This window comes from Carex rostrata, chromosome 17, assembly GCF_964058835.1.
Source record: "Carex rostrata chromosome 17, lpCarRost1.2, whole genome shotgun sequence".
Classification (NCBI taxonomy): domain Eukaryota; kingdom Viridiplantae; phylum Streptophyta; class Magnoliopsida; order Poales; family Cyperaceae; genus Carex; species Carex rostrata.
Window position 1 is genome coordinate 976837 of NC_135934.1, and position 21550 is coordinate 998386.

General features: G+C 30.9%; 1 protein-coding gene across 2 annotated transcripts; it reads left to right on the plus strand.

The window, feature by feature from the left end:
• The first annotated feature begins 2632 nt into the window (after positions 1 to 2632).
• On the plus strand, positions 2633 to 7020 carry LOC144567957 (uncharacterized). Of its 2 annotated transcripts, XM_078318158.1 has the most exons (9): positions 2633 to 2790; positions 3121 to 3544; positions 3878 to 3992; positions 4506 to 4615; positions 4998 to 5083; positions 5407 to 5516; positions 5674 to 5703; positions 6332 to 6403; positions 6474 to 7020. In XM_078318158.1, the coding sequence occupies exons 1-8, from the start codon at positions 2697 to 2699 to the stop codon at positions 6377 to 6379; spliced, it is 1017 nt and encodes a 338-aa protein (XP_078174284.1). In that variant the 5' UTR covers positions 2633 to 2696; the 3' UTR covers positions 6380 to 6403; positions 6474 to 7020. The 2 variants fall into 2 exon arrangements, 1 of the variants encoding a protein (XP_078174284.1); XR_013515571.1 differs by lacking the exon at positions 6474 to 7020 and having other exon boundaries at positions 4998 to 5088.
• Positions 7021 to 21550: the final 14530 nt, after the last annotated feature.

The window sequence follows — 21550 nt, forward strand, 5'->3', positions numbered from 1 at the left end:
AATATAACTATATATTATAATATAACTACAGTAATTGTTGTTATACTAATTATTTAATATATTAACAATATAACACAATATAGTTATATATAATTAATAAGATACTAATTATATAATATTAATATATTCATAATAACTATAATTATATAATATTTTTATAATAATTATAGAATATGGACCATAAATTCGACCATAAATTCTAACCCTAAATTTTTAACCATAAACTATAACCCTAAATTTTTAACCATAAACTATAATCCTAATTTTGTATAACCATAAACTATAAGATGCATGCAAACATTATTCATATAGAAAAAAATTTAAGATGCATGCAAATATTTTACAATATTTTATAACATGCATGCAAATATTTTACAACATTTTATAACATGCATGCAAATATTTTACAACATTTTATAACATGCATGCAAACATTAATAACTAATATAACACACATATTTTTATTATCACAACAAAAATACATGATACAACTAACACTTAACATTACAATTACTAAATTGACAATATAAATCATCTCACCCATTTATTAGACCACACTTAGAAAATATATTCTAACTAAATAACTCTAACACATGAATTTTAATCGAATTTAAATTATAACCAATTACCAAATAACATTATAATACACAATTCTAACAATTACAATCATAATATGAATTTTTATCACATGAATTTTTATCTAACATTCACAATTATAACATGAATTTTTATCACATGAATTTTTATCTAACAATCACAATACATAATTCTAACAATCACAATTCTAACAATACACAATTCTAACAATTACATGAATTTTTTTTCTAAACAATTACAATCCTAACATTTATTTTTTCAAAAACCCTAACATTTTTTTAATAACAATTACTAATTTGATCACAATCATAACCGCAATCACAACCAAAATCACAATCACATTTAATCACATTCAATAACATTCAAACGATTCGATTCGAATCTATCGAATCGATTTGACATTCGAATCGATTCGAATCATTTCGAATCGTATTTAATCGATTCGATTCCAATCGAATTCAACAATTACACAACTTAACATTCAATCCATTCGAATTAAAAACTCACCCGAGAAAGAAAGAAGAGTGATGAATTTAACGGTGAAGCACCGACAAAGTAGAGACAGAGAGCGAAGAAGCTAGCAGAGTTGAGCTTCTTATTTTTTTTCCCTTTTCTTCTACTGCTGCGGCGAGACCATCTCTGTTTCTCTTTTTTTTTTGGTGCGGCGCATGGAGGAAGAAGAGACAGAGAGAGTGGAGAGTGAGGAGGAAGAGACAGGGTTAGGGGTTCAGGGTGTTCACGGGTAGGATTTTAGGAATTAATATTATATTTAATATTATATTGTTCACGGGTGCATATTTTATTTGAATATTATTTTATAATTAATGGACCGCTGGAATTTTGGGCGGTTTGCTTGGAGCTTTGGCCCGCCCAGGATTTGGGCGCTTCACTTGGGGCTCGGCCCGCCCAGGATTTGGGCGGTTGGGGCATCAATAAAAAAAAAATTCGAGGTTATTTTTAAAATTATCTTTTTGTTTTTGGATATTAATAAAAATGTCTGGTATGTGTGTGTGTATTCTAAATTGGAAACAAAGAAGAATATAAATTGGAACATGTGTGTGAATATATATTTTTCTTATAATATGTGTGTGTGTGTGTGTATACATCCTATACATACAAACGATAACACTTTTTATTTATGTTTTTTGATATCATATTATATGTTGATATTGAATTGTTGTATGATATTTGATATTATATTCGAATCGAGCTATTATAGGATATCATATTATATGTTGATATTGAATTGTTGTATGATATTTGACATTAGATTCGAATCGAGCTATTATTTGATATCATTGGTACTTAAAAATAAAGAATCATCACATCATCAAATTGTTATCAGAGATTACGATTAAAATTAATTAAAAATACATAATCATATAAATTGTCTATTAACATGTGTTTTAATTTTTAGATAATTATTATTTTCATTGATATATTTGTTCCTTATAATATGTTCTCGTTGCAACGCACAGGTATGATACTAGTATATATATATATATATATTAAAAATCACTAACGTGTGTATAAATATTAATTAAAAAGTTGGAACATCTGACTTTACAAATATAAAAATCTATTAATAAAGGTTAAATAATGAAAGTATCGATCATTATTGATATGTTATCGGTATTGTTCACATCATAATGATGCAATCTTAAGTAGTTGTTTAGAAAAAAATATTGACCTCAAATAATGTTGAACAATAATAAAAAAATTTAAACGATTGGGGGACTGCCGTTATCTTTTGGGCCTAAAAGCCCACTGTAAAGAGAATTATTGCCAACGATCAGGATTTCATCTCCTTGTCCTCGGGTGCCTCACTCTGAATTTATTATACCTGAGGTAACTTAAATTTTGAGTTTAGATCTGGACCATCCGATCTGCTTAGTCTCAAATATTAAAGAACACCTGTGCATTTCATCTCGGACTGAATTGACCTGATTATAATGGGACGGTCCAGATCCAATCTCAATGTTTCGAGTTACCTCAGAGAGAGAGCCGCTTTCGCCAATCAATCTATCAATTTTGCTGCTGTGCTCCAGTTTCACCTTTGAAGCCCGAGCAGCACCTCTCCAGTCTTCTCCTCCTCCGCAATGTCCGCTGGTACCACCCGATTACTGCTGATCAACGGCGTTCTTCAAACTGGAGATGTTCCTCCCGTCTCATCCTTCCTAGAATCCACCTCTGGTATTATCCTCACTTCCCATTCCCATTCCCTCTTTTGCTGCACTTATTCGCATATGCCCGGTCAATTCTTGTAATTACTCACTGAATCCAGTATATACTTCAGTCTCAGTAACCTACAAATTAGTCAATTAACCTTCTTGCAACTAATCTTCCACCCAATTTGTCTCAATTTGTGTTATAAAAGTTGTCTTTTATAGCTGATGCATTTTGACAGTATACGACTAGTAGCTGACATGACTAGTTATGTACCAAATTCCATGCAATCCTTGTACCAATTAAGATGAAAAGCAACTATATTTTGAAGAAATAATGATTGATTTGGTTAAATAGGAGCTTACACCACAACTCGTACCCATGACAGTGCATCATGCATCCTTTTCTGGGATCGCCATGTCAGACGGCTCACTGAATCAGTACAAATTCTGTCAGAAACCCGGCCCGATCTACTTGGGATAGGACCCGGATCTGCACCCTGCCAAACCAAACTGTACATGTCATCAGTTACGAAATCACTAAACCACTCTTTGAGAATTGGACACAGGCTTGCATGTGACGAGCGAACCCGGTACGGTCTGACTGATGAGCTGGCAATCACGGCCTTTGTAAGAAGCAAAGATGGTGTTGGTGGGTTGTTGGATGTTTTTCTCCATATTGGGTTTTATGTATCCTCTGTTTTTGGTTCTGGTGGGGCCCGCTTGGCAGTGGCTGGGCCTGGCAGAGATCTGGCATCTGCCAAATATTCAGATTGGGTCAGGTGACTTGGTTGCTCTCTTATTTTTATTTACTTTTTTTTGTTGAAAATTTTTTATAGGGTTAATGAGATTTCTCAATTTGCTAGATTAGACATGATATAGAATGCGACTCAAATGAGAAATCCAAAAAAAATCCTTACCAAAAGAATTCAATCAGAACCAGTAATGCCAGTATAAGTTCTGGTGCCATATAAAAATCTACTTTTGAATGTTCCAAGCATCAAGCCAAAACTTGTGCAAATGAGTTACCATAGCATACTGTTTCTTTTTTCGTTGCTGCTTTGTCTTTATTTTGTTTTAACCTCAAGAGGAAATTGTAAATTCTTGATTGGTAGGGTGAGAAAAGGATTGGAAAAGATGAGGCTGCCTAATGTAACTGAGTTACTATTGACTAACAATGGAGATGAATTACTTGAGGGTTCAATAACAAACTTTTTTGTTGTCCGTAAGGTTACTGTTAATTTTCACAAATTTCATTATTTAATTCTTGTAATAGCAACATGTGGCATTTGAGTGTATGAATATCCGCTCCAGTGGGTTGTGTTTTTTGCTTCTTTTTGGTTTGGTATTATTTACTGCATTGCTAGTTATTCTGATTCTTTCGATGCAAACTTACTCCTCAAGTAAAAAAAAACTGTAACATTTAGGAATTTTTTATTAGTATTGCAGCTTTATATACATTCCTTTCTGGATTCAGAAAAATATCATATATACATTCTTTAAAGCAAAAAATATATGATGAACCAAGTCTACCTTTTCTTTGCAAGTTGTATGAGATAAGACTCAGCTACTATTTTTTTAATTTTGAAGTCCAAAGTGGGCAACAGCAAATGTATTATTTTACATATTTAAAAGCCTAATATGTATGATACTTTTGGTTGGTTACCTCCAAGTGGAAATCATTTGTATTTCAAGAAGTTTATATAGATATAAATATTAAAAAAAATTTGTCATGAATTTTAGGTGGCTGACAACTCCTCTGCGCCAAATTTATCAAGTTACAGGATAGAAGTGCAAACAGCCCCCGTAAAAGATGGTGTACTTCCTGGTGTTGTACGTCAATTAGTTATTGAGTATAACCCCAACCCACCCCCCCCCCCCCCCCCCCCCTCAGTATGAATATTTTGAATGAAAAATAAACATATTATGTTAATAGCCTGTACCAGGCATGTAACAAATAGTGCAAGTCATGATTATATATTTCTTTATTATATTTTGTATTTTTTTTTTCATTTAACATGAAGTACTTATGTGTCTATTGTTTTGCTTATTATGTCTAATGGTTTTCCAGTTATTTAATTGATGAACCTGTAAAAAATCCTTGCCAATCGCATTTCTGTTTTTACTTCATTATTTTAAGATATTTAGTAATTATTTGGTAAGATCTTTCTTTTTAGGTAATAATGCAATTGTTCTATCATCTATTATTTTTATCAGAATATGTTTGCTTGATAGGATATGCTCTGACAAAGGGATCCCACTAAGGGAGATCGCCCCGTCATGGTCTCAGAGACATTTTTGGGAGGAAGCCTTCATTACAAGTGTGGTGCAATGTTTGCTTTTTCTAATTGGTTATTTTATTTTTTATTTATTTATAAAAGCATCACTTTTTGCAAAACAGTAGACATTATTTCTATGATCATTAAATGTATTTGTGTATGTATTGATTTTAGACCTTTTGAAATTTAATCTCTTATTTCGGTTCGCCAAACAAACCGAAATTTAGGTTTGTTTGGTTTGGTTGTTATTCAGTTGGTTCGGTTAGATTTTTGAAAACCGAATAAATTTTTTGTTTTGAATATTTTAATTCCATTTGAACACCCCTACTTATGACAAGAAGAGTATATTGTGAAAAATATCGTAGGTAGCTTGCGAATTGTACAGCATGTTGATTCAATTCAAGCTCCAGCTTCGTATCAAGACTTGAAATTGAAAACATGGGAAGATGTATCGTGGATTTCAAAGAATTTTGAGGTAGAATGATACACTTTTAATAGATTATGATTTTGAGGTAGAAGATGTATCGTTCATTTCTAAGTATTTTGAGGTAGAATGATACACTTTTAATAGATTATGATTTTGAGGTAGAAGATGTATCGCTCATTTCTAAGTATTGATTAATTGGTACCAGGGTCCAGGAGGTATCACCACACTGATACAGGTACACTTTTTCTTTTTTGCGGTAATGATATGCTTCTATTATTTGTTGGTTTTTTTTTTACCGAGCCTTCATTTTTATGGGACAGTTGTGAATTAACCCTATTGTTTCCATTTCCTGGAATATTACCACCTCCTATATCATTAATTAAATTAGAAATGCATGCCACTAGTTTTTTTTCCATAGAACTTCTGTGCATTAATTTTGGTATAAATGTTCATAAGCTCACAAAAGTAACCCTGTGAGAACTATGAATGAAATTTTGCACATAATAGTTTAACAGTGCTGTTTATGAAGAAAGATGGGCTTATAATAGTGTGTTCACTAATTACTGAAATGTATTACCTTGATTGAAATTTGATATAAAGTATCCTTAAAATAAGGTACAAGTACACAAATTTTGAAAATAAATGGGGATCAATTGACCCCCATTCCTTGCCATTGCCTCTGTCACTGAGCAAGGATGCATTATTCAACATTTACTTGTTCAGTGGTTATTATTTTGCTTATTTAATAAAAGGAAAATAAAAGGAAGAGTTACAACCATGCAAATTGTACTTTAATTTTTTGGGTCTAGTAGTGAAATTTCAAATTTATATTTAATTTTTCAAGTTTTTTTTTTATTATTTAGAAGGAAATAATGGCTAGAGCAGGAGGAGAAGGGTATCGAATAAATTAACTGTTGCAAGCTTCTATCTAGAAGGTTTGCATGTACTTGCTATAATGTTTTTATGTTTTTATTCCTTTTTTTAACTGTTGTTGTATGTATGCAGTACCTGCACGCTTCTACTGGTGCGAGCTGTAACTGATCATGCAATGTATTGAATATGTCCTGGCTGGGTACACTACACTGGTATCAGATATGGTATGGTACATTTGGTCTGATAAATGACAAGTTTAACTTCAGAAAATAACAGCTAAAGGCAAAGCCTATTTTAGGTTTGCTAATTTCATTATTTTTTTGTTTAGCAAGGAATCCCGGTATTCGTAATAATTTATTTATTATAGGTTGGGTTGATTTTTTTTTTTCTGAGCTTGGCTGTTGATGCAAATGTTGGTTTGAAAAAACAAAACAAAACTAATTTATATGATTTAGCATCTGATTATGTTATTGTATCTAAATTTTTAGCTCTATAGAAGTTTGTGTTGCTCCTTTAGCAAAGAATTATGATATTTCTGATTGTTTGTATATCTCATCTAGTATTTGCGATTCAATGAATGTTCTCCCACTTGATATACTTTTGTACAAATTGTACTTTCAATTCAGATACCTTTCTTCAAGTAGACAAAAGTGCATTTTCAAAAAAAAAAAAAAGTAGACAAAAGTGAATTTATGTTTATAGCATTTATAGTGTAATTCTACCAAGAAAATATAAATGAAATATATAATAGAGATGGCCAGATGGGGGCTTTATTAGCATGGCAGAGAGGTTGGTAATGCTGTCACCATCAAGGATTGAATTTTGTGAAGAGGAATGAATCTTTTGCATTGGATCCTATGTGGCGATGACTTTGTAGCTTCATTCAGCTCCTATGATCTGTACCTTTAATTGTTACCACTTTTTGGTTAAAGTTTAACAATTATGCCATAACGCACTGTAAGTTGTAGTGAATTCTAAAAGTGCAAGTAAATTGTAGCGGTTGTATTGTTGTTTTTAGTACTTGAATTATACTTGTACTAGATTTCAGTATTATAATCAAGGAGGTTGCTTATGTACCAATGATGGCATAGAGCAGTTCATTATACCAAGTGGATTTTTGTGATTTCGAAATTTAAATAGTCAATTTTAAAGTGCTCAATGTGTTCTTCATATTTAAGTGTTCTTGTAGACCAAATTTTATATTTTTTGGAATTACTTTACTATTTTTTTGGATTTTTTTTAAATCACTGTTTTCAGATTTGTTTTTTATTTTTTATTTTTATCATATTCAATTAGTAATTTTAAAAAATCTGAAACAAGTACCATATTCAAACAGTGATTTCGCCATATCCGTTTATCATTTTTCGCTTTAATATCTGCAAGATTCACTCTTCAAATGTTTATGGTTTGTTCTTTTTTTAGCAAAGAAAATGGTGAATTCAGTTCTTCAAACTTTTTCATCATACTGAATTTTTTCGGACGAATAATGTCATTATTCTATTCACTAAGTCACCTCAAGGATCATTAATCTTTAGAATAAATTACACAAATGTGGTCCTCAAAATATTAAAAAAAAATTCATTATGTTCCTTGAAAGGTTTAAAAGTGTCATTTTTGATGCTAATTAAAAAATTTCATTTAATCTAATTTTATTGGTGATAGTAATATGACCAATTTGGTACATGATGAAAAAATCAGGTGTGTAATTAACTGTAGAAACTTGAGATCAACGAGACCACACAAAAATTAGAAGTGCAAAAAAAAAAAAACTATAGGACCTTAAACAACAACCTGTGCATAAAATGGAAGTTAGTATTGCTCAAAATTTTCTGGCCAGCTGCCACACATAAGTTCATGGCAGATTGTTGCATAAGATCTTAAGTTCCTTTTTAAGGTCCCCCATGAATGATTTGCAGATTGAGAGCTTTTAGTGGATATTTAAATTTGTCTTGACTTTATATTACTTACAAAATTAATTTGATGGTTATATCGGATTCACATCCTCTATTCTATAACCGCAGAATTTTGAAAACCATAGGTTGATTGAAGGCCCAATAAAACCCAAAATTATCAATTAAGCCCATGAAAGCTCATGCTCGTCCAATTTGTATGAAGTAAATTAAAGTGATAGAAGATGCATGACTCAGTCTTCAGTTTACCTTTTGAGAAGGCAATAATTATTTTTGTTCTCTCCCCCCACTAGAGAAGGTAATTGTTACGCTGTGATCAGTTACATCACGTCACATCACATCACGTTATGTGTGTCAATTATGTAACTTGCGTGTGGCGTGATGTGACCGCATTTGGGCGAAAATTATACATCACGTCACGTCATGTTAACCAGTCACGTTACGTCACAGTATGAAATATAGAATATCAATTTTTTTCTAGTTAATTTTTAATTTTTTTATATACATAGAGTATCTAGGTTTCTCTTTTAGTATAGGTTCAGTGATAATGGTATTCATTTAGTACTAGTTTTTATTTTCTCTAGTTTAGTTCAATGAATATTTGTAATTTAAATTTTTAAAGTAATGTCAGATGTCCAACAACCTTTCCTCAAAAAAAAAAAAAAAATTGCAACATTGTTTATTTATTTTAGAATTTTTCATAACTTTGCACTTTATTTTCATTCCTTTGGTCACCGATGAAAGTGACATTGCTAAATTGTGTATTTCGGTCACTTTTATTTTGGTTGGAAGATCGCGGAGCCTACTTCAGAGTTCAGACACCACCGCTGTGGTAACACAGTTGGAAGTGGTACAGCTCTTTATTCAGAAGGACATAGGATCGAACCCTGCAGTCCGCAGGTAATTAGGGAGTGAGTTGTGAGGTGAGTGTGTAGTAGTGGATTGAATTCGGGTACCTCGGGTACGGGTAGGGCGGGTAGTCGGGTAGAGCGGGTACGGGTAGGGCTGGTAGTCGGGTAGGCGGGTACGGGTAGGTCGGGTAGGGTTTTAAAAAAGTGTACCCTACCCGTTTCAAACCCGTGCCCGTCCCGGGTAACGGGTACGGGTACGGGTACCTCGGGTACGGGTAGTCAGGTAGGGCGGGTAGGGTACGGGTATTTTTTTTTTTTTTTTATTTTCTTTCTGTTTTTCTTTTCTTTTTTTTTAGTTTTTTTTCTGTTTTGCTTTTCCGTTTTTTTTTTTTTTTTCTGTTTTGTTTAATGTTTTTTTTTTCTGTTTTTTTCTGTTTTGTTTTTCCGTTTTTTTTTTTTTTTTTCTGTTTTGTTTAATGTTTTTTTTTTCTGTTTTTTTTTTTTTTTTGTTTTTTTTTACAGTGTCGTACGAATATTATTACATGTTTATAATTCGATTTTTATAATATGAATAGTTCGATATCAAATAGAGTATATATAAACATGAAATTATCAAGTCGCAACTTTATAATTTATAAATGAATAAAATTTGTACCTTATATATAAAAATTATTCATGCGAAAATTTGTATATTTATACGGCTAAGTACAAATCTATTTATTTATTTCTTTAAGCAAGTCATTTTATTTTATTTTCAAATTCTCATTCTAATTAAAACAATAAAATATAAATAAAAATATCTTAAATTAATTTATTACATTAAAAATAATTATGAATAATTTAAAAACAATAGATTAAAAAATAAAAGTTACCCTCCTCCTTTATTCCGGGCTTGAGACCGGCTATGTAAAATAACATAGGCGGAGTTCTAACTTTTTTTTTATTAGTAATTGTTCTTTAAAATGAATAATTTAAAAACTAATTGAAATGTTTAGAAATTATAATTTTAAAAATAACCATAAAATTATACTGACACTACCTATCTAGTAGTTTGGATTCATATACCATTGTTCGCTTTCTTCCGCACCGTCTGAATCTGAATTAACTTGGGGCTGCTGCTCGGTAACACTTTCTTCAGTATCAGCTGCGGATGATGATTCTTGATCTCGATGTTGGTTGCGCTCGTCAGCATTAATCCAATCTTTCAAGCACACAAGTCTCTCAAAAATATGTGGACCCAATTTACTGCGTCTGTCGGAGAGGATCCTGTTCGCCGAACTAAAACAACTTTCTGAAGGGACGGTTGACACGGGTATGACAAAGACGTCGCGGGCCATCATCGCCAGTGTTGGATAAGACCTTTGATTCCTCTTCCACCACGTCATGATGTCAACGTTTTCATTTTCGTTGCGCATATTCAAATAGCTCACTAACTCGTTTGTGGATGCGTGAGGTTCGCTATCTGACTGAAAATCTGCTAACAATCCACTACTGCTAGTGCTCCTGAAAGTGGAACTATTAAAAAATAAAAATAAAATTAGTGGACAAATAATGCAGATATTATAAATAATAAAGATTAAAAGCATAATGTATATTTATTCATACCTAGAACCAGCCCGGGACCCGGGACGAAGAGGGGTTCTGGTTGCCACTAATTCTTGAGTTGTATATGTTAAACATCTCAGCGAACTTCGCATCCACGTATGCCTCGACCCCGGTTGCGTCTAAATGTAGATTATCTTTGTACGCTTCAACCATTTTGATCGTGTAATATTTCTTGTATGCCGGGTTGAGGCAGCTTGCGATAATGGCCAGGAGGGGTACATCTTCCCAATATTTTAGAAATTTTAGTTTCAAAATAATTGAAAGCTATATGATAAGGTTTACATAATTCAAAATAATTGAAAGTAATATGGAATTAGCATTTAGATGCATATTTGAAAAAAAAAATGAAAATTTTTTTTACCTTATATCTGTTCAGTTAATTTTAAAGTGGCCTCTGTTAGTAATTACTATTTTGAAAATTTATTAAAGATTTTCTAGATGTGGTTTTAGTGGTCCTGGTCAAAGGTTTACAAGTGATTCCAGTCAAAGCAGTTAAAGTTGATATACTAGAGGTTAAACTAGAGGTTTATTGGGGACCACACGGTAATAAAAAGTTGTTATTAAAATTCGGAATTCAATTTTTTATTTTTTAAAATTTAGAAGTGAGAACACCGTTGTTATCTGACTGAAATGGATTCTAGATCTCTTTCCTGGTTTGGCTCTAGTCGGTGATGGGGCTCTCCTTTTTTGGAGTGACGAGAACGTCGATTAAACTTTAATGTTGACTTACTTTCTTACCGAGTCAAGTAAGCAAGCTGAATGATTTAGGATGATTTGCTGATTTGCTGATTAGTCAGTAATCAAAGCACGCTCAATTCCTTTTGTTGTCTGACCTTGCTCTACCAAATAAGTAAAGGCTTTTTTACTGAGACCAGTAAATGCATGTCGCCATCAAATTAGTCAGCAGTAATTTGTACAGTAAAAATCCATTTGTTTTGGTCGTGCGTGGACCAAGTCCAATTGGTACAATTGGGTCAAATGGGTATGGATCTGTTGCCAGAACGGGTATTTGCTAAACCGTTGGCGCAAGGAATTTATCCATGCTCATCTAGCTCAGATTATACCGGATCCACCTAAACAAAATTTGACATGCTTTGTTTAAGTCCCAACGCAGATGCGAATTTGTATTGAGTCATGGTAACTAGTAACAGTGAGTCGTGCACCGTCATAAACCAGCGCCCTAAAATTTCTATTGCATTTAATTTCGGATTTGGTGGACCGCGTAAAGACCCGACGAATGACTCTCGTAGAAAATAATTTTATTTTTTATACCACACGCAAAGACCAATTTTTTGGTCTTAGTGATCAGCCACAGAATTCAATTACGCACAGTATTCAAAGTTATTTAGTTAAGCCTTCAGTTTTCGGTTAAAATGAAAAATGAAGCATCTGGTTCGGATTTTAAGATGATTATAATTAATCTAAATCCATATGGAAATTAAGAGTCAAAATAAGAAAATTATATATTTGATTCTTAATAAAGTTTAAGACATGGATTCAGATTTTGGATTATACCGGTGTAAAATATACATTTATGAATTTGGATATAATTTTAAGTTCGAATAAAAGGTATTAAGGTTATATATTTTAAAATAGATTAGTTTCAATCGCTCCTCCCAAAGTGAGCTCTCATTTTGAAATTAATTTATTTTAAAATATAAAAGGTTTTATTGTGTGCATGTAATTGTCAGCCTAAATGAAGACCAATATTTATTAAAGTTGCATGTGCGCTTTGCTTTGTGGTAATAAGTGCAGTGATGATTGTTTGGCCTTTTACGTGTGATCAATTTAATCGGCCCAAAGTAAGGTTAATTGTTTGACATGTTACTTAATTATCAATGCTTGATTACTGCGCCAAGATACTATAAGAAATTAATATTTTAGTCCAAAGACAACTTATTAATGAAAAACGGTATCTTGAGGTAATGGGATTAACCTTTATTTGAACTTATTATTATATATGTATATTTAATGAGTATGTAGTGTTTGTTTATTGTTAAAATTTTAGTTAATATCAATTCTAGCATTAAATTTAAGGAAATGACAATAAGACTTATTGTTAGTTCTCATAATTATGGATCTTGACATTGTGTTAAGGATTGATTCTCCAATACTTACGGTTATGAGTACCTTTAATTTAAGAGGGAGAAAGAAAAGTAGAAGAAGTCAAATCGCATGTGTTATGATCATAATAAAGGAATATTCTAGAAACATTTAGGGGTACTTTTACGAATATTTTAGTTGGCTTATGAATTCCTTTCGACTATTGAAAACATATTTGTTAAGAACGAATAGTTCAAGTTGATATGATCTTAACAAATCAAATTTTCAATTAGGTATAAAGTCAAACGAATATAGGTAAGAAATAAGAGTATGGTAGCTGCATATACAACACTTCAATACAAATAACAAAAGAAATCAGTTAAATCGGATGGTAATAGTTGTCTCTTTTGAATTGTTGAAAAGTATAAAAGATTAAGCAATTTAGTACTTGTCATGCTTTGTGTGTCAAGAAAAGTATGCTTATTAATATGGCTTGTTTTGAAATTAATTTAACTTTGATACTAAGACATATATAGTGGATAATTTTTTATGTAAAAGAAATCACATCAATGTGTTTATGCAAGGTTTTTGAGTAGCCGTAGCCTAATAATGATGAAAGATACATCTATATTGGCCACAATGAGTATGTTTAAGTTGAAGCAATTAAAAAGTTAGATTATTATTTAAGAATGGATTTTATTTGAATCTAAATAAAGCATTTATAATTTCGTTTTTTGGACATAACTTAATTTTTTTATTTATGCTATGTACTAGTATGGATTTACTTGTTATTTTAGAAAAAAAAATTAGTTTGTTTCATGATACAAAATTGGTTGGATCTAAGTCTTTTTTCTATTATAATAATCTAAATTCCAATGACATAATTGCTTAATATAATGAGTCCTTGCATTTAAGTACTTGAAGTGTTAATAACGTAAAGCAATGAGAATTTTAATTACATTATGGCACAATCATTTCAGTTATATCTCCCGATAGAGATAAAGAGACTTCTGTCATAATGAAATTCTCGAGCATTTGTATAACACAATTTTTTTTTATATTTGCATTAATTATATTAGGATAAAATTAACCAATTGGAGGAGATTTATAGCCAACAAGTCTCAGGGTGTATTAGAACTAATAAAATTCAGATATATATGGACCATTTTCTTACGGATGTTAGAAAAGGCACATTATTTTATTATATTTATAGACAAATATTTTAAATATGGCTATATTTATCTCATTTATGAAAAAGCATATTTTTTGGATGTGTTCAAAATTATAAGAATGACATTGAGAATCAACTCAACATAAAGATTTCAAGCGTCATGTTTGATTGTGGTGTTGTACACTATAGTAGATATGACGGTTCAGGTGAACGACATCCATATATTCTTGTTAAATTTATAAAGAAAAGAATATCGTTTTACGGTACACAATGTATGGTTTTATCCATTATAAATGGTGTGGATAAAGACGAAACATAATATTTAAGGACATAATAAAGATTACAGCTTATATTCTTAATTGAAATATTACAACGATAGTCGCTTTTTTTTTATAGGAAGAAAAATGTAAATTTCTTTGAAAATTTTAAGTTTGCGGAGGGAAATACGATTCAAGATTTTCTCTTTGATGAGGAATATGTAAATATTCCCACAGGTATTAATGGCATTATTTAGGATTTCGATCCTGGTTTTGTTCAAGATTTAATAATCGATGATAATACAAAGAACAAACTTTAACAAATATGGAGATGAAATTTATGAAAGGCAAAGATATTTGTGATATTGTTCATTTGCCATAAGGTATAAGATTTATTGGTTTTAATGGAATTTGAATGGCAATGTGGGAGCAATACAAAGTACGTCTTGTCGCATATGGCTTCACACAAAAAAATGAATTGGATATAAAAGACTCTCTTCAGTTACTTTTGAAAGTCTTTCAGGATAATAATGACATTAAAAGTGCATTTTAGATCTTGAGTTACATTAGATGGATTTTAAGATGTTATTTCTTAATAGTAATATTGATGATATGATTTATATAGTGTGATCATAAAACTTGAGTCATGAGACCTAAAGCATATGGTTTGCAAATTTAGAAAATTCATCTATGGACTCAATCAAGTATATTTATCGACAATGATATTCAAAATTCATTAAGTGATTATCTCGTTTGGTTTTGAGATGAATTTGGTTGATGAATGCATATATCATAACTTATATGGGAGTAAAGTTATTTTTTTGGTTTTATATGTCACTGACATATTGCATACCAATAGCAATATAGGTTTGTTACTCGACATCAAGAGATTTCTATTTAGAAATTTTTGAGATGAAAGATCTTGATGATGCATCTTTTGTGATAGGTATAGAAATACATAAAGAGCAATCTCGATGTATTCTCAGGTTGTCACAAAAGATCTATATCATGAAAGTTTACAAGATGGTATGCATTAAAATAAACCAAGAGATATCTCTGTAATTAAGGGAGACGAGTTTAGTCTCAATCAGTTCTCTAAGAATGATTTTAAAATAAAGTAATATAGAAGATTTCTTATATTTCGATGTAAAAATTTTGAAGTATTCTCAAGTTTTATATGTATGCAGATATTGAATACATAATAAGGATGCTAGAGTGATATTTAAGTAATTTAGATGCAGACCATAAGATAGCAGCCAAAAGGATCTTGTGTTATTTTTAAGGAAAATAGAAACTACATACATATCGAATATCATAAAAGTTTGAGATCATCTGGTATACTGATTTCAATTTTGGTAGATGCCAATAAAGCATGTTATAAAATGTGTATAAGGTATCTAATTGGGAAATATAATTGTGAAATTTTTGTCCCATGGCTGCACAAAGTGGATAAGAATTAAATATAACTCAAGCTACTTTGTGACAATAACATGACAACTTTATATTCTAACAATAGGAACTTGACAAGGTTAATGTATATATAGATCAAGTTCTTAGTTGTAAATGAAAGGGTTCATAATGGATAGTTGTCTATCGAGCATATTGGCACAAACTCCATGATTGCAGTTGTATATTAAAGGATTGTCACCCAAAAGTTTTCATGAGCATGTTGCTTTTATGGGTGTGATGTCAAATTAAAGATCTTCAATTCTTGAGGACGTTTAGATTTTAGTGGGAGTTTGTAATTATCCTTGTGTGACATATGCGGTTTTTAATTTTTAAAGTTTAAGGATATTTTTGCAGAAATAAAGTTTCAGTTTATTCTTTTTTTTTTCAAAAAAAACCGGATAGTAGCTATCAGGTAAAGTTTCAGTTTATTCACATTCTGACTCTATTAAGGTTGATCTCATTTAAGGGAGGACCAGTTGGAAATAGGCATGTTATCATCACATTACGTGAAATTTCCATACTACATATCCACATCATGATTCATGTTATTCGGTTATGTCAATATATGTGACCACTGTTGGTTGAGTTATGAATAAATGTGGCAAAAACTGCTTTGATCCCATATTGATATAATTGATGGACGAAATTGTTCGGGACACATTTCGATAATGACATAAAAGATGAGCTCACTATGGTTATTAACAATACAAAATTATAAGATTTAACATATAGTCTATGTGGGAGATTGTTGGATCATTAATTCAATGTTGAACTAATATGTAAAATAATTATGTATTGTATACTGTCAATTTTATGCTCAATTAAAAGTGATAATTTATCGTTTATAATTTATTGCACAATAATGTGTCATATAGGGTGTGGGCCTTTAATGTGTAGAATTTAAAGAGTAATATTAATTTTAATGATGGGTTGAATTGAATAATTATAATATTTGGACGGCTAAGAGATTCCTTTGTCTGTATATAAAGATTTGGTCCCCATAATACAAGGCAATCTTAATTCATCTCTCATTATCCCATTATATGAAAGTGTGAGAGACTTTGGAGAAGGCAGAACTAAATGAGACTCTCTAAAGAGCCTTGCTATTCTCCATATTAATATGTATTTGGAGACCAAATTTTACTTTTTTTGGAATTTTATGCTCAATCAAAATCCTAACGGTCGATCCGAACCGTTCATCTTGTTCTCCATATTAATATGCATTTGGAGACCAAATTTTACTTTTTTTTGAATTTTTTTACTATTTTTTTAGATTTATTGAAAATCGCTGTTTTTTTATGGTCCAAATTTGCTGAAAACAATGATTTTCAATAAATCTAAAAAAATAGTAAAAAAATTCCAAAAAATGTAAAATTTGGTCTGCAAACACATATTAATATGGAGAACAAGATGAATGGTTCGGATCGATCCTTAGGATTTCAAAAAGTCAAATATTGAGCCGTTGCACGGAGGCCCTCTATGCTATGCGTAGCATGCTAGCATATTCCTATATATATATATAGAGTAAGGCTACGCTACTTCGCGAATTAAACGGGTTGTTTTAATTCGCGCTCATATCTCTAGTTTTGAAGTCCAAATAGTCGATCCAAACCGTTAGATGTTTAATCTATATTAAAATGTGCTTGGGACCAAATTTTACATTTTTTGGAATTTTTTTACTATTTATTAAGATGGTTTGAAAATCGCTGTTTTTTAATGCTGCAGAATTTTAATAAAAACAATGAATTTCAAACCACCTTAATAAATAACAAAAAAATTCCAAAAAATATAAAATTCGGTATCCAAGTATATATATATATATATATATATATATATATATATATATATATAGGAATATGCTAGCATGCTATGCATAGCATAGAGCCCCTTCATGCAACGCCTTGGATTTTGACTTTTCAAAATCCTAACGGTCGATTCGAACCGTTCATCTTGTTCTCCATATTAATATGTGTTTGGGGACCAAATTATATATTTTTTTGGAATTTTTTTACTATTTCTTTAGATTTATTGAAAATTGCTGTTTTTTTATGGTCCAGATTTGCTGAAAACAGTGATTTTCAATAAATCTAAAGAAATAGTAAAAAAATTCCAAAAAATGTAAAATTTGGTCCCCAAACACATATTAATATGGAGAACAAGATGAACGGTTCGGATCGACCGTTAGGATTTTGAAAAGTCAAAATCCAAAGCGTTGCATGGAGGGGCTCTATGCTATGCATAGCATGCTAGCATATTCCTATATATATAGATGAGCTACGGTGAGTTGCGAAGTAAAACGCGTTTCTACTTCACGCCGTATTTTTATTTTGAAAGTCCAAACGACCGATCCGAACCGTTAGATGTTTAATCCATATTTAAATGTGCTTGGAGACCAAATTTTACATTTTTTGAAATTTTTTTACTATTTATTAAGCATTTTTGAAAATTGTTGTTTTGCTGTGAATAGTAAAAAACAGTGAACTTTTCTGGACCATCAAACCAGCGACTTTCAAAATTGCTTAATAAATAGTAAAAAAATTCAAAAAAATGTAAAATTTGGTCTCCATGCACATTTCAATATGGAGAATAAGATGAACAGTTCGGATCGACATTTTGAACTTTAAAATCGCAAAATATGAGCGTGAAGTAAAATAGTCGCTTTACTTCGCAACTCACCGTAGCCCATCTATATATATATATATATATATAGAGGAGTAGAACTAGGGTGCTCTTAAGCTCACCAAAGTTTTGGTGAGCTTAACTCTAAAACTCATCAAATTCATTTCAAATGACAAATCCGAACCGTTGAAACCCTCCTACCTTACGTGTGATGCATCTACATGTAAAATTTTTAAACATTCGAATTAATTTAGTATAAAGTCAAGCGGTCAAAATTAGAAGGTTAATAAATTAATTTTAGTGCATTCATTTTTTGAACGTTTTTTGACCGCTTGACTTTATACTAAATTAATTCGAATGTTTAAAAATTTCACATGTAGATGCATCACACGTAAAGTAGGCAGATTTCAACGGTTCGGATTCGTCATTTAAAATCGATTTGATGAGTTTTAGAGTTAAGCTTACCAAAACTTTGGTAAGCTTAAGAGCACCCTAGTTCTACTCATAGAGAGAGAGAGAGAGAGAGAGAGAGATGGGCTATGGTGCATTGCAATGCATGGAGGGGTTTGTGCATTAGACCATAAATCTAAAATTCAAAATCCAAATGACTGATCCAAACCGTTCATCTTGTTCTCCATATTAATATGTGCTTGGAGACCAAATTTTACATTTATCTGAATTTTTTTACTATTTATTAAGTATTTTACAAAATTGTCGATCCAACGGTGGCTGCTGATTTTACTGTTTTGTTAAGCCACCGTTGGATAAACAATTTTGTAAAATACTTAATAAATAGTAAAAAAAATTCAGAAAAATGTAAAATTTGGTCTCCAAGCACATATTAATATGGAGAACAAGATGAACGGTTTGGATCAGTCATTTGAATTTTGAATTTTAGATTTATGGTCCAATGCACAAACCCCTCCATGCATTGCAATGCACCATAGCCCATCTCTCTCTCTCTCTCTATATATATATATGTGTGTGTGTGTGTGTGTGTGTGTATGTATAGAGGAGGGTTCCAATGCCTCATTTTTTTATACCTCATCATACCTCATATTTTATATTTTCATTTTCTTTATATTCAAAGTCTAAATTGTCGATCCGAACCGTTCAACATGATATCCATACTAAAATATGGTTAGAGATGAAATTTTATAATTTTTGAAATTTTTTTACTATTTTTTAAGATGGGTATAAAATCACTGTTTTTTGAACTGTTCAAAAACAGTGATTTTGTACCTATCTTAAAAAATAGCAAAAAAATTCCAAACAATATAAAATTTCATGTCCATGCATATTTTGTTGAACGGCTCGAATCGACAATTTGGACTTTGAAAATGAAAATATAAAATATGAGGTATGAAAAAAAATGAGGCATTGGAACCCTCCTCATATGTATATATGTATATATATATATATCTGTGTGTATATATATATGTGTGTGTATATATGTATACTAAAATATGGTTTGAAAACAGTAAAATCAGAAGCCACCGTTAGATCAGTCGTTTTCAAAGTGGCTTAATAAATAGTAAAAAAATTCAGAAAAATGTAAAATTTGGGATCCAAGCACAATTTATTATGGAGAACAACTTGAATGGTTCGGATCGACGTTTTGAAATTTAAAAATTGAAAAACGAATTGGTAGCACCAAAGCTCAGGAACTACCACTTTTATCTTAGCCAACCTCTCTCTCTCTCTCTCTCTCTATATATATATAGAGTAGAACTAGGGTGCTCTTAAGCTTACCAAAGTTTTGGTGAGCTTAACTCTAAAACTCATCAAATCGATTTCAAATGACGAATCTGAACCGTTGAAACCCACCTACCTTACGTGTGATGCATCTACATGTGAAATTTTTAAACATTTAAATTAATTTAGTATAAAGTCAAGCGGTCAAAAACATTCAAAAAATGAATGCACTAAAATTAATTTATAAACTTCTAATTTTGACCGCTTGACTTTATACTAAATTAATTCGAATGTTTAAAAATTTCACATATAGATGCATCACACGTAAGGTAGGCATGTTTCAACGGTTCGGATTCGTCATTTGAAATCAATTTGATGAGTTTTAGAGTTAAGCTCACCAAAACTTTGGTGAGCTTAAGAGCACCCTAGTTCTACTCTCTCTTTCTCTCTCTCTCTCTCTCTCTATATATATATATATATATATCTATATATATGAGGAGGGTTCCAATGCCTCATTTTTTTTTTATACCTCATATTTTATATCTTCATTTTCTTCATATTTAAAGTCTAAATTGTTGATCCGAACCATTTAACATGATATCCATACTAAAATATGGTTAGGGATGAAATTTTATATCTTTTGGAATTTTTTGCTATTTTTTAAGATGGGTAGAAAATCACTGTTTTTTGAACGGTTCAAAAACAGTGATTTTGTACCTATCGTAAAAAATAGCAAAAAAATTCCAAAAAATATAAAATTTCATCTCCATGCATATTTTAGTATAAATATTTTGTTGAACGGTTCGGATCGACAATTTGGATTTTGAAAACAAAAATATAAATTATGAGGTATGAAAAAAAATGAGGCATTGGAACCCTCCTCTCTCTCTCTCTATATATATATATATGTATGTATGTGTGTTTATTTAATTACATATGAATGTAATAAATGAAGCATGATATGTTTAATTGGTCCAAATTATAATGTGATTTCACTTCCATGTAATTGTGCATTTATAATTTTTTCATTAACACTTGGTAATACATAAGGAACGGGAGAACAAGAAAAATGACTAATAAACTAGATTTGTTTTAACATTTTGAGCATAATATTAAGTTATTAACCATATTATTTTTATTTGCATGTATTGTTTTTTAGTTAAGTAATTGAAAAAGAAATAATTGTATTATGAATTTTTCTTACTTTGATAAATAAACAATTTAGTTGAATTGATTGCATATTTATATTTGTAATGTAATTACACATGTGCAAAATGAATAATGAGTTTAATGGTCTATTTATAAAAAGAAACATAAAACTAAATATTATATTAGTTATTCGTCCGCTAATGCTAACAGATAAGAGTAGTTAGAACAAAATCAAATCTTAATAGATAAAAATAAGATATATATCAGATAAATTATTAACTGATATGAGTACGAAAATATTTTCACCCAAACTTTATTGTACTCATTCACACCCCTAATAATTTTTTTAGCATATAGCTGCCGCTATTTAATTTGAAAAAGCGACCCGCCCCGGCCGCTAGGTAGCTCTCTCTTCATATATATATATATATATTCTTCACCACATCTCTGCCTCAAGTTA